A 13,349-nucleotide genomic window follows, 5' to 3' on the forward strand; every position below is an offset into this window, starting at 1 on the left:
CGGCAATCACCATCCAGCATCCAACCACCAACAGCAGTAGTGCGTAACTGTATTCCCCCTCATCTGTGCTGTCGCATCAAGACAGCCAAAGGAAGACCCACCCTTCTCCCACCCGGAGTCCGATACTCGAAATCTGCACACGCTGCATCCACTGCGTCCTACTGCACTCGGAAGCCTCTTGCAACCTCTCCCCACCATATACAGGCTAAAAAGGTGTTAGCCTGATCAGAGAAAGAGTGTGGTTTAATAAGCTATACTAGAAGCACAACTGGCTCTAAACAGAATCATCCCGCAATATAGCATAAGTCACTGCCCGTATTTGTAACTGTTGTCACACACACAGCTTCCAACCATCCTCCGCGCGCATTCCCATTGCGGCCGATCATCAATGGACAGCAAGCCCGAAGCAGAGCACTATGGCCACGCTTCAGCAGGTCACGTCCAGCCTTGTCCTCCTCAATCGCACACTCAGCCGATGCAACCTCAAAGCCCAATGCGGGAAATCGCCACTCCAATGTCTGGCCACCCTGACATGCCCAGAATTAGCATCAGCAGCAGCATCCAGCAGCAAAAGCAGCAGCAGGCAATCCCCCAACGCCGGCGGCAGCTGCCAAAGCAGAGCACTGCGGGATTATTTTAGAAGCGGACACAGACGCCTCGTCCCACCACCGCAGCAATAGGATCTCGACAGCGCACGGCTTTGATTATTCTGAGACCACGTCCTCCACTGCATCATCGGAGGAGCACAGACGGGCCAGTACCACCAACGGCGCAGTACTAGACAGTCGCCTGCCTGGGATCAGTGAGAAGGGTGGCGACAGCGGCAAGGTTATCGACGGCGACGAGACAGGCGAAAACAGTCCATTTGAGGTAGTCCGCACAGCGGTTAGCAACACCGATGATCCCAGCACTGCCCTCAATGACCTTCCGCTCCATAGTGCTTGGCGTGTTCTTTGTCGGACTGATCTCGTTTGTCAACCAGTTCTACTGGGAGCGCGATAATCCAATTGCCCTCAACCTGCTGATCGTCCAGCTCCTGTGCTATCCGCTGGGCATAGGCATGGCTTGGTTCTTGCCCATCCGGACATGGAACGTCTTTGGCTGGCAATGGACAATGAACCCAGGCCCCTTCACTATCAAGGAGCATGTGCTGATCTCTCTCATGTCAAACTCGAGTGCCTTCATGGCGCTGACAGTCGATATTTTCGCTGTGCTGCGCCTGTACTATGACTCGTCGTTCTCGCTCTGGATTTCGCTGGTGCTGCTGCTCTCGGGCCAGCTGTTTGCATACTCGTTGGCTGGCCTGTCCCGCACACTCTTGGTACTTCCGGCGTCGATGATTTGGCCGTCGTCGTTGATTAATGCGTCTCTGTTCCGCACGTTTCACGAGCGTGATGATAGTGCCAGTGCAGCGACGGCAATAGGACAGCAGGCAGCTGCAACTGTGGCTCTGCCGTGGTGGAAGCCCTCGTTAACTGGAGTCAGCCGCACGCGGTTCTTCTGGATGTGCTTTGTCGGCAGCTTTGTTTGGTTTTTTGTCCCCGGATACCTCGTCCAAGTACTGTCGACCATCTCCGTGCTGTGTTTGGTCGCGCCCAACAACCACCTCATCAACCTCATTGGCGACGGCAAGCAGGGGCTCGGAGTTTTATCGTTCTCGCTCGACTGGAGCGTCTTCTCCAATGCGTTTCTGAGCAGCCCCATTGCCACGCCCTTCTGGGCAGCGTGCAATCTGTTTATCGGTTTTGTGCTCGTGTTCTGGGTCGCACTGCCAATCGCCTATTTCCGCAATACCTGGGGTGCCGCGTCCCTGCCGCTGTACAGCGCCAGCGTGTTTACCACCAATGGATCAGTCTACAATATCTCGCGTGTCATGCATAATGGGGTGTTTGATGCCAAGGCGTACAGCAGCTACAGCCCGCTCCGCATGTCGCTCGAGTTTGCGTGGGTCTACGGGATTGGCTTCGCGGCACTGATGTCCATTCTGGTACATATTGCTATTTACAATGGCCGCGAGATCCTGGAGCGCGTGCGTGAGACAAAGAACTCCAAGCATGACGACATACACGGCAAGCTCATTGCCCGGTACCCGCCAGTCAAGGTGTGGTGGTATGTTGTCATGCTTGTTGTCAGCTGCGCAGGCGGCATTGCTGTCGGCGTGGGCGGCCATATTGGCGTGCCGTGGTGGGGGTATCTGCTGTCGTTCGCCATTCGCCATCATTCCTGATTATTCCGGTCGGAATCATCCAGGCCGTGTCCAACCGGCAGCCGGGTCTGAGTCTAGTGGCCGAGCTGCTGTCAGGCATTGTCCTGCAAGGCATTCCGACCGGATACTCGGTGCTGAAGCTCTACGGCCACGGCAGCCTGGCGCAGGCACTGTCGTATGCGCAGGATATGAAGCTCGGACACTACATGAAGATCCCGCCGCGCCAAGTGCTGCTGTACCAGGTTGTCGGCATTGTCATCAGCGTTGTGATACAGACATACTTGTTCTTCTCGCTCATCGACCACATCCCGCACATGTGCCGCACTGACGGATACCCGTGGGTGTGTCGCTCCACCAACCTGGTGTATAGCGCGTCGATTATCTGGAATCTGATCGGCCCAATGCGCGTCTTTGGCGAGGGGTCGCCATATAGCCCGCTGCTATGGGGATTCCTATTCGGACTGGTGTTGCCCATCCCTGTCTACTTTTTGCAGCGGCAGTTTCCGAATTCGACATGGCTCAAGCACGTCTACATCCCAGTCATCCTATCGGGGATCGTGGGTCTGCCGCCTATGCCGCCAGTCGACTTCCCCATGTGGTTCCTGTTTGGATTCATCTTCAATTTCTGGATCTACACATATGCGAACTCGTGGTGGAGGCGGTACAACTTTACGCTATCGGCAGGACTGGATTCAGGCCTGGCCTATCTCTGGCTATTTTCCAGTTCATGGTCCTGGCGCAGAACGGGCTCAAGATCGACTGGTGGGGGAATCGCGTTGACCAGCAGTGCAAGCTCAGCTCGATACCATGGCTGTCCCCATCCGGCACACACCAAAAATAAAACAAAACGGAAGAAAAAGAAACGACAATGCTACCATGCGGTCCCTTCTTCATATTATTTTCATTCCAACAGAACATAACAAAACCTCCATATAATTCCACAAGTGGCAGTTTGGCATCCCGCTCCAGCATGGATCGCAGCTCCTCTGAATCAGCAGTGGCAAGTGGAATAGCCACTCCTGGAGTGGCAGGCACCTATGCAGAGCCTCTACTGACTGAGGCTAAAACCGCACTGCTCAGCAAGTGGCTTCATCGCATGTTGGACACCATGTCTTCATGCATATGGTTGGTACATTACTTCATGGATCGAGTGCCAGCCCAGAGATTTAAACTATGTGTAATTGTCAAAGTAAAGAGAGTAGCGTGTTGATCATGGAGAAGGGCTTGTAACTGAGGCTTCCTCTAACAGCGCTTAGGCCAGGGACAGCTTGGCGTGGACGCCGGTCTTCTGGGCCAGGCTGGTGATGTCGCTGAGCTTGACAACGAGCTCGGCTGCCTTGTCCAGGTCGTCGCACGGGAAGATCGAGATGCCCGACTCGTTGATGAGCTTCTTGCCCTCGTCGACGTTGGTGCCCTGCAGACGGACGACCAGCGGGATCTTCAGATCAAGCTCCTTAACAGCATCAATGATACCCTGGGCAACCACGTCGCAGCGCATGATTCCACCGAAAATGTTGACCAGAGCAGCCGAGACACCGGCGTCAGAGCTGATGATCTTGAATGCCTCCGAGATCTGCTTAGTGGTGGCCGAACCACCGACGTCCAAGAAGTTGGCAGGCTCGCCGCCGTGCAGCTTGATGATGTCCATAGTCGACATGGCCAGACCGGCACCGTTGACCAGGCAGCCAATGCGGCCGTCAAGGACCAATGTAGTTCAGATCCCACTTCTCGGCCTGAACCTCACGCGGGTCCTCCTGGGTCGGGTCGCGCAGACCAAACACGTCCTTCTGGCGGAAGCTGGCGTTGTCGTCGAAGCCAAACTTGGCGTCCATGCACATGACCTGGTTGTCGGAGGTCTCGACCAGCGGGTTGATCTCGATCTGGGTGGCGTCCTTAGGCGATGAACAGCTTGTACAGCTTCTGGAAGGCATCGGTGGCCTCGTCGCGCGCCTGACCCACAAAGCCCAGCTTCTCAGCCAGACCCTGGGCAGCCTCGGCCGACAGACCGGTCTTGATGTCGACGGGCAGCTTGATGATAGCATCGGGGTTCTCGGCGGCAACAGTCTCGATGTCAACACCACCCTCAGAGCTGGCGACGATAACAGGGCCCTGAGTCGCACGGTCCATCAGGATCGCAAAGTAGTACTCACGGCGCACGTACTTGCGCTCGACAATGAACACCTTGTTGCACGGCTTGCCGTGGGCGCCGGTCTGCTTCGTGAAGATCTTGTGGCCGATCATCTGCTGAGCCAGCTTGCGGGCCTCCTCGGGGCTGTAGATGGTCTTGACACCGCCCTTCAGACCGCTGTCGAAGGATCCCTTACCGCGACCGCCAGTCCAGGACCTGGGCCTTGATGACAAGGTCAGAGGTACCTAAAATAGGCAACTCCTAGTTTAGTAGATCTGCTGCCTTGCGAAGTTTTTTTCTCGTGTCGTGTCCCCAATAATTTTCTTTCAGCGCTCTGTAGAAGCGGACACGTTTTTTTTGTTTGTGACTGCTGAGCCAGCGAAATGTTCGCACGGGCTCGGTCGGTGCTTTCGGGAGTGAACGGGCCAGGCAGGCTCAAGTGTTTGCCAGTCCGTGTCCAGCCCGCCCCGCCTGCGGTGCTATCCTACTACTTACCGAGCTTCTTGGCAGCCTCGTAGGCCTCCTCCGGGGTGGTGGCGACAAGACCCTTGGGGACCTTGATGCCGGCGCCGTCCAGAAGGTTGGCCGACATGTACTCGTGGATGCTGAGGTTGCGCACCTGCTGGTTCTACAGTGCTGGCAGGAACGGAGGGTGGTGGTTAGTCGCTAGTGCCTCAACGCCGCTGCTGGCCCAACCTGATTACGTCCCGGATTTCAAAAAGAAAAACACCTTCCGCAGATTCGCAGAAACTTACCTTGGCAGCAGTGCGGACAGCGCTCTTGGAGGAGTTGGCGAAGAGACGGAACATGGTCGGTCGAGTGTATGTGTTGACAGAGAGAGGAAAGAAAGATAGAGAACAAAAGATGGAGCGAAAGCAGGCTGGCTTGTAGAAGCGAAGGGTAGGGGAATGGCCACGCTCTAGGAGAATTAGCGATTTCGGGGAAAAGCTATTTGGGCAGCCTGTCGGAGCAGCTGTTATCGCCCACCAACCGGATTGCCGTTGGACGCAGGCCTCACGAGCCCGCTCGTGGGCATGTCCCGTTCGCCTGGCTGAAATCGATATCTAGAACGCGCTATCGACGTGATCACACGACACAGATCAAATCATATCAAACTGCGTCGTCATCGTGTCTGCACCCGCAGCAGCAGGGAGGCGGCAGCTGGAAAAGTGACAACTTGGAGAGGCCAGCGGAGCTGCTGGAGGTTGTTTCTACACCCGAGCTTGCATTTGCTATTTCCCAGCTTCAATTTCAGTGAAAATGGCCATACACAACGTGCAGCAAATCATCGAGCGGGTAAGTGACATACGCATAGCAGCCACACGCAGTATCCAACCGCATAGACTAACCAGGGCACACGCTCCTGCGGTAGATGAAAGACCGCGACTTTGATATCCGCATCATGGCTATCAGCGACGTGAGCAACACACTCAAGGACACAACCGAGAGCCTGCCCAGGGATGACGGCAAGGTACTGGCAGCGGCGCTGACGAACGCGCTGTCGGACAACCAGAGCCAGGTGCAGAACAACGCAATGGAGTGCCTGGGCGTGCTGTTCAAGTTCATTAGCACGGAGATTATGAACGCCACGGTGACCAAAATCTGCGACAACATTGGCGACAAGAAGCTGGCCGACCGCCGGACCACACTCAGCGCGACGCTGCGCTCAGTGCTCAACCGGCTGCCTGACACCATTGACGACAACGAGGCCATTGCACAGATGTCAGAGCCCGTATGCACGGTGCTGACAAAACACAAGGACGAGCTGTCGTCGGAAGTCAAGGTTGATTTGGTCGATACGGTGTCGACTATCCTGGTCCGCGCTGGCGAGGGGCTGGGCACCAACGCCAACCTGGCATCGAAAGTGCAGGATGTGCTACTCGGGATGCTCGAGAGCGACATGGTGTCTGTCCGCAAGCGTGCCATTGTGGCCCTGGGCAAGTTCATCATCCACGTGCCCGACCAGTACTCTGACGAAGCTCTCCAGTTCATTATGCAGCGCTACAGCACCAGCAATAACGACGTCGAGGCAAGCAACTACCTGCGTGTCCTGGTCACCATTGCCCGCCAGAAGCCGCTGCGCATCGCGCATCTGTTGAGCCAGATTCTGGAGCGCGAGCTGAGCATCGTCGACTCGGCCGAGGGCGAGCGCCGCGTCACGTCCCTGATGGCCCTCGAGACGGCAGTGAGCCACAGCCCTGAGCTCATTGGCAGCAAGCTGGACCGCATCTACACTGCAGGAATCACTGCCATCAGCTTCGACCCCAATTACAACTATGATGCCGACGAGGACGACGATGCCGACGAGGACGACGAGTTCGAAGACGAGTTCGAAGACGATTTTGACGACGGCATCTACGAAGACGATGAGGACGATTCGTGGAGCGTACGTCTTGGTGCTGTCAAGCTCCTGGCAGCCCTGGAGCAGAGCAACCTGACTGACGCCAACAAGCTGCTGTCAAAGGTCGGCGATAGCCTGATCAAGCGGTTCAAGGAGCGCGAGGATGTGGTGCGCAGCGAGGTGCTTGTTACCTATGCAATTCTGCTAGACGTGATCAAAAAGGTTATCAAGCCCCACGACGAGCAGGGCATGGATGTCGAGAACGGACTGGTCGAGGCCGTCGAGCAGCAGGCACAGCAGGTTGTGTCGACGTTGCTGGCCACGATCAAGACGCACCCCAAGTCGACCGAGACCAAGCAGCTGGCGTTTGCTATCCTTGCGCGCCTCGTCGGCATCAGCCCGTCGGTGCTGGACAGCTCGCTGGAGGACATCACCAAAGCAGGTGGCGGACACGCTCAGCGCTAGCGAGTCGTTCGGCATTCTGCAGTCGGCATCGACCCGCCTGGTCAACGCCAACCTGAAACTCGACGTGCTGGAGCTGCTGAGCCAGCTCTTTGAGCGCCACCAGATCACACCCGAGCTTTTCCGGTTCATCGCTGCAGTTAGCGCGCTGGTCTCCAAAAACTTTGCCAGTACCGTGTTCCAGGTTCCGTCAACCAGCCTTACTGTTGCCAAGAAGCTTGTCATTGCACTGAGAGCCTCGGCTGATGAGCATGGCACGGACATCTCGTCAGCGGTTGGATGGGTCCGGCAGTCGGCTCGTGATGTGCTCAGTCTTGTCTACTCCAACGACCAGGCCGTACGCACCGGCGCCATCGAGTTTGCCAGTACGGCAGTCAAGTGCTTTGGTGACCTCATCGGCTCTGATGTGCTGGGGCTGTGCCTGGCCACGCTGGCAGCGCGGGACAAGAGCAGTGCCCTGGCGGCCACTTCCATCCGGGCGCTGGCCAATGGCTGTTGCACAGCCGACGCATGTTCCGAAGCAGGTGGTTGTTGACTCTGCGGCTTCTCTGCTTAGCACGGCAGGCGAGTTACTGAAGCTGGGCGATATCAAGTCGCTGACGGCTGGACTCGAGCTGGTCAAGAGCCTGGCTAACTATGGCGACGCGGGTCTCGCTGGCAACCCCAATGGCGCGCTGGACGAGGTCCTGGGTGTTGTCGGCCGACATGCCACGGCTACTCCCCCAGTCTCCTTGGCCTTGCTGACCATCATTATGCCCCTGGCCAGTGAAGACGAAGTGCAGAGGTCGATTGGCGTCATAAACAAGACGCTCTCATCGTCGGCAGTCCATGACCCACAGACCACTACTGAGCTGTGCGGCCTGTTTGAGACCGTTGGCAGACATTATCCCGCGGTCGTTGAGGGATGGAGAGCCAGTCTGTTCCGCAGCTGGAGCTCGACCTACAGCGAATGTGCGGCGCTGCGCAGCTACCAAAACAGCACCTCGACCCAGTTCACGTACCCCGAGAACTCACTGAGCAGCACCAGCAAGTGCCTCTATGCGCTGTACAGCGGACTATTCAGGGCACAGGGGGTAGCCTGGTCCAGCGACCACCTGGCCGAAATTGTGCAGACCTTCGTCCTCGACCGACGCTGAGGTGGCCAACCTGATGCTGGCCCTGCGTACCCTTGGAATCGCTGCTACCCATGGGACTCTCCCAGCAGACAATGAGCTGATCAAGCAGCTGGACGTGCACCTGGGCTCTTCGCACGAGGACGTGCGCACCGAGGCGGCGCTGGCCCTGGGCAACTACGTTGGCAAGTACCCAGACGTCTTTGGCGATCTTTTTACCTCTGCTGTCGCATCCGATGCGAAATACCAGGGCAGCCGGATCCAGGCTGTCAAGACCGCAACTGATGTCATCGTGCGCACCAGTACCGACAGCGCTACCATCGACTCTGTGTGGCAGTGTCTGTTGCAGTTTGTTCTGGGCGCTCAGGAAACTGTGCCGGATTTGATTCCTCAGTCACTGGCCATCTTTGGTCTGGTCTACCCAGAGAAGTACCTGCCGCAGATCGCAACCAGTACTGGCAGCCCCAACGCTGTGGCCGCCATCGCCTCCATCACTGCCTTCCGTGTCATTCTGTCGGACAAGACTGCCGGTCTCCCAGCGCGATACGTACATCAGGAGCGTCCTGCCTGAGGTTCTCAAGAATCTGGGCCACGCGGACATCAAGCATTCGCCGGCTCACGCTGCTGCTGCTCTACTCGGTGGCCCAGAACAAGCCATCGCAGCTAAGCGGCCTGGTGAAGGGCTTTGAGCCTGCCCTGTACAAGCAGACCGAGGTTGATGAGAGCCTGATCCGCATCATCACCATGGGCCCGTTCAAGAAGCGTGTTGACGATGGCCTGGATGCCCGCAAGATCGCCTTCCAGTGCGTGTATATGCTGGTCCGCAACATCCCCGACGAAGTTACTCCCGATGAGACTGCGGCTGTGGTTGCGCGCGGTATCGATGACGAGGCCGATATCCTAGGCACAACGCGTCTGATTGTCAAAGAGCTGCTGGTCCTGTCGCCGAGTTCGCTGCTACTGAGGCTGGACAGCGTCGCTGAGGCGGTGACCAAGCTGGTTGGTAAGAAGTTGACTGGTACTGCGCTGCGCCAAGAACACGAGAGCTTGCGCGAGAACACCCTCTCGTCGTTCGTTCTCTTTGTTACTCTCGAGCGCCTGGCCAAGAAATCGTCGTCGCTGCTAGCCAAGGGCATGACCAAGGATGGTGCGTACGAGAAGCTCCGTACCACTATTTCCACGAGGGGTGACGACAAGACCGTGATCATGTATGAGCATGCCACAGAAACCGTGGACAAAACTGCCTGAGAGCCAGCATGCTCCATACTATTAGCCAGCTGGCTCACTGAGAAACACTAAATAAATTTTGAGCCTGCAAATTTTTTTACGGACTGATCGCTATTTGGCACATACTGTTTCCCACATCAGTATATTTTCGTTTTCAGTAACCATGGCACAGCCGGCAATTCACCCGAACAAGGAGGCGTTTATCGAGGGCGTCGACCATATCTTTGCCAGATGGACCGCGCTAGAGCTGGCGGTGAAGAACGGCTGGGGTGGCCGCAACTCCCAGACCAAGCGTGAGGACATGGTAGACGAGATCGTGAATCACTTTGACGACCTAGTCAAAAAGAAGAAGAAGCCCGAGCCCAGCGACCTCGAGGACCTCCTGCTAGACATCATGAGCGAGGACTTCAACATCACACTGGAGGACAACAGCGCCATCGAAGTCGCACGCAGCATCTGCAGCATCTTTGCCGAATGCCTGACCGGCAACTTTACCACTGTCGATAAGCTGCGCGACGAGCGGGATGCCCGGGATGCCCAGGGCGGCGCTAACAGCGCAGTGCAGCAGTCGCACGCGGCTGGTGGTGTTGCTGCAGAGGGGGAGGATTCGGAATCGGAGTCGGAATCGGGCTCTGATGACGATGCTATGGAAGAGTGAAGGAAAAGGGCTCTACGTTACCTACATGTTTTTACAAAAATAGAATATATATCCATGATGCTATACATCATCTTCATACTACTTAATAGTCTAAAATGCGCTACGCACTGTGTCGAAAGGCTTTCAAATGATGCTCTACCGTCACATTAAGACACCTTTGCATTTGAACATTGACTCTCACCGAGCAGGTACATGCGGAAATATGAACAGAAGGGAACCAGCGATGCTACCACTCGACACTGGTATCAGATCTCGGCAGTATCAAAGGCAGCAGATAGCAATTTGTGTGCATCCTGTCTACAAAGTAACAATTTGTTTGATCTTGAATAATATGCTGCATATGGAATCACAATCTATACTAGAAATACTCTGCTCGCGATGCGAGCTCGGCTGCTAGTCAGCATGGGTTGACACATCGATAAGAGCATCACGGCGAACCGGTCATTTGAACGTGTCGGATGGTTGTTGGTGCAATGCCGATCATGGACATCTCCCACCTTGGTGGCCTGCTACTGCACGCCTCTTGCGCGGATTCTTTGTTGCAGGGGTGGTGCCAGAAGCATTGGCAACAATGGCCGTAGAACGGCGGAACCGTTCAGGAACATCGCCTGAATCACAGTGGCTGGAAAATGAGCCTGAAGTTTAGAACCGCTGCGAGATCGCGGTTCAAGAGCTGAGGATGTAAAAGTCGAGTGATTCGTTCATTAAATTACTGGCCTTACAAAGTCTGAAGAAGCTAGGATGCATAGCGCTTTAATATGTGGTTCTATGTTCGATTATACCAGTGGTTTCAGATATATCTGCCACCTTAGGATCTGAATCCATCGGCCAAAAGAGGAAATACTATTTTTAAGGATTCATAGAACGAGTCACACATACTCGCTGTGAGGCTCAACTGAACAGATTCGTAAACAGCATCCTCCTTTCACCCGTTTGCTGCCGTCCATTGCCTCGTCTCTTTGCAAGTCCTCTTGTAGCTGCAGTGTCTTGAGACAGGCCATTTGCTTGAGCCCTAACACGGGTATATGCATTGGCATCCCCGGGTCATGTCGAACAATCAGGTATCCTGAGCCTGCGGATGCTGAGACCCGTGCACGAAGGATGTGCAGCAGGATTTCCACTGTGAAATGATCATCAGCTCATTAATCCTCAGGTTGGCAACTGCCGGTTTGTAAGATGGGCCGGCTCTTGCTCATGTCGAGCCAGCAGTGAGTGAGGTATGAGCAGTTTCTGCACGCCGCTAGCATCCGGTAGCAGAGAGTATACGGTGTATTGGTATTGCAAATCATACAACCTCATGTCTCGTAGTATATGCAAGTATATGGATGAAAGCACCTCATCCCCATGTATCATGGCACTTAAGTTTATATGAGTATGGTATTAGTATCTCGCAGGGGTGGTGACAGCGAAATCCCCCATGGCTGTTGCATATGAGGAGCAGAGGCGGCCACGTAAGAAATAATTGAAAAGGAGAGGGGTATGAAAACAGCGTTACTCTTTGCGCAGGCTGTCAAGCCGGGCTTGCAGCGCAGCATCATCATCCATCGCATCAGCTGCGCCTTCAGCAACTGCTGACTGCTCGGTAACAGTCTGTGGGGCAGCACCCAGCGAGTCGTTGAGCTGCAGACCAATCTCATCGAGCACCTGCTGGACGATCTGGTCCGATTCCTCCTCATCGTCCTCGATATCGTCTTCCATGGCATCATCAATGGCGTCGTTCATCAAATCCTCCTTCATGTCCATCATCTCTGACTCCTTCTCAAACTCCATCAGCACCTTCTGCATGCCAGGCAGGTTCATCGATGTGTTCATCGACTTCATAGCCTTGGTCGCGCCGCGCATCGCTGTCGACATCTGCTGGTTCGAGCTCATTGTCTGTATCCGCAATGCCACGCCCTGCAGCGATGTGCGCATCTTGTAGAATTTTTGCACGTACCGCCGCGTGCGCACTAGGTCCTTTGCCATGACCTTGCAGGCGTTCTACAGTGTGCAGGTGTACGATTATTAGACCGTGTGCCTCTGTCTGACGGCTTTGCCTACAAAGTCGGGGCCTCTTACCATTTGTCCTGCCTTGGCCGCCTTCTTAATGTCGGCAATGAGCTTCTTTTCTTGCTGCTCCATTTTCGTGCGCTCGCGGTCCAACTCTCGCTGCGCGCGATTCAGGGCGCGCAGGTTCTGTCGCAGCATCTCCTGAGGCGTCTTGCGCTTCCCGAACAAAAAGTCCAGCATTCTATGTAGGCAAATGTAGGAAAATAAAAAGCACGCTTTGGAAATAAGAGGGTGGTGGTGAGCGAGAGATACAATGCACGCTGAACAGATGACGAAAGCCCAGAAATTGAGGCAGCACGCGGAACTCTTGGCAAGCCAGTAGATCAACGGACCGTGATCGATCTAGCAAGTACGCGCTCTGTGCCTGAGACGCCCGAGCCGTATCAGGAAGTAGAGAGTGGGAGCGTGACGTCGTTTTTTTCCGAGTCTGCAGACGAACAATATTTCGACGGCGGCGGCGAATTTTGGCATTTCTGTCTTCCCAAATACTGTATCGCATCGCGGAGGTTTACGCTTCTCCGGGATGGGTGCCAAATAGGACCCGGCGCGCTTCGAAGAAGGAAATAAAAAGGATTTGCCTGCGCAATTGGCTGTAGCACTTCTTTGGCGCTGGGCCTAGTGCACAGGCATGCTGTCGAGGCAAGCCGACGGGAGCAAGAAAGGTGTGTGTCTGCATGGCGGCAAGGGCGCGACATGTGCTCTATTGCCCCCGCTCGGTGCACAGGGTGAGGATGCCCCTGCCGACAAGTGCCAGTCAGTGCGCCTTTTCAATCAGCGTTCAATTCCCACTGAATCGCACCGTGCTCTCCAGTAGACAGTGCTGATGCACCAGCAGAGTGGCTGATTCACGACTACATCCAAATGGCTTCCCGATTGGTGCCAATGACGATGTGTAGGCTCCCTGGACATCTGCCGGAGCCCCCATTCAATGGCCGTGTCCTGCTGGCTGGCTAGCTGGCGCGCTGGGCAGTCCAGGGATCGCTGCTGGCTCTGCACGCACTGCAGCCCCGCACGAACAAACGGGAGAGAAATTACATGCAGTTCCTGTGCTGTTTGGTCGCTCGCAGATTTCCTCCTCGCGAATAAATTCGCTCCGCCCAGCAGCAGAGCCCGAAGCTTCGGCGACAGTCGGCCGGACATATAAATAATGCCGGGCCGCCCTTGGC

The 13,349-nt window shown here is 55.6% G+C and overlaps 5 protein-coding genes across 5 annotated transcripts; 3 read left to right on the forward strand and 2 right to left on the reverse strand.

Annotated features, from left to right (window-relative positions):
* Nucleotides 1–919: 919 nt before the first annotated feature.
* DL89DRAFT_258952 (oligopeptide transporter OPT family protein) lies at nucleotides 920–3,047 on the forward strand (the record flags this gene model as incomplete). Its single annotated transcript, XM_040885643.1, has 3 exons — nucleotides 920–2,109; nucleotides 2,142–2,867; nucleotides 2,891–3,047. The coding sequence occupies 3 exons, from the start codon at nucleotides 920–922 to the stop codon at nucleotides 3,045–3,047; spliced, it is 2,073 nt and encodes a 690-aa protein (XP_040742201.1).
* A 411-nt stretch (nucleotides 3,048–3,458) lies between these two features.
* DL89DRAFT_278735 (beta subunit of succinyl-CoA synthetase) lies at nucleotides 3,459–5,436 on the reverse strand (the record flags this gene model as incomplete). Its single annotated transcript, XM_040889526.1, has 5 exons — nucleotides 5,090–5,436; nucleotides 4,826–4,953; nucleotides 4,166–4,556; nucleotides 3,946–4,098; nucleotides 3,459–3,839 (listed from the first exon to the last, which is right to left on the reverse strand). The coding sequence occupies exons 1-5, from the start codon at nucleotides 5,141–5,143 to the stop codon at nucleotides 3,459–3,461; spliced, it is 1,107 nt and encodes a 368-aa protein (XP_040742202.1). The 5' UTR covers nucleotides 5,144–5,436.
* A 158-nt stretch (nucleotides 5,437–5,594) lies between these two features.
* Nucleotides 5,595–9,497, forward strand: DL89DRAFT_294280 (ARM repeat-containing protein; the record flags this gene model as incomplete). The annotated part of the gene is made up of 7 exons (XM_040890496.1): nucleotides 5,595–5,630; nucleotides 5,707–7,080; nucleotides 7,115–7,649; nucleotides 7,702–8,243; nucleotides 8,275–8,754; nucleotides 8,789–8,796; nucleotides 8,831–9,497. The coding sequence occupies 7 exons, from the start codon at nucleotides 5,595–5,597 to the stop codon at nucleotides 9,495–9,497; spliced, it is 3,642 nt and encodes a 1,213-aa protein (XP_040742203.1).
* Nucleotides 9,498–9,639: 142 nt separating this feature from the next.
* On the forward strand, nucleotides 9,640–10,134 carry DL89DRAFT_294281 (uncharacterized protein; the record flags this gene model as incomplete). The annotated part of the gene is made up of 1 exon (XM_040890497.1): nucleotides 9,640–10,134. One exon carries the CDS (start codon nucleotides 9,640–9,642, stop codon nucleotides 10,132–10,134), a length of 495 nt encoding a protein of 164 aa, XP_040742204.1.
* A 1,156-nt stretch (nucleotides 10,135–11,290) lies between these two features.
* DL89DRAFT_268908 (uncharacterized protein) lies at nucleotides 11,291–12,284 on the reverse strand. Its single transcript, XM_040888076.1, has 2 exons — nucleotides 12,193–12,284; nucleotides 11,291–12,114 (listed from the first exon to the last, which is right to left on the reverse strand). Exons 1-2 carry the CDS (start codon nucleotides 12,253–12,255, stop codon nucleotides 11,626–11,628), a joined length of 552 nt encoding a protein of 183 aa, XP_040742205.1. The 5' UTR covers nucleotides 12,256–12,284; the 3' UTR covers nucleotides 11,291–11,625.
* Nucleotides 12,285–13,349: the final 1,065 nt, after the last annotated feature.

Source organism: Linderina pennispora, assembly GCF_002104995.1.
Source record: "Linderina pennispora strain ATCC 12442 chromosome Unknown DL89scaffold_10, whole genome shotgun sequence".
Taxonomy (NCBI): Eukaryota; Fungi; Kickxellomycota; class Kickxellomycetes; order Kickxellales; family Kickxellaceae; genus Linderina; species Linderina pennispora.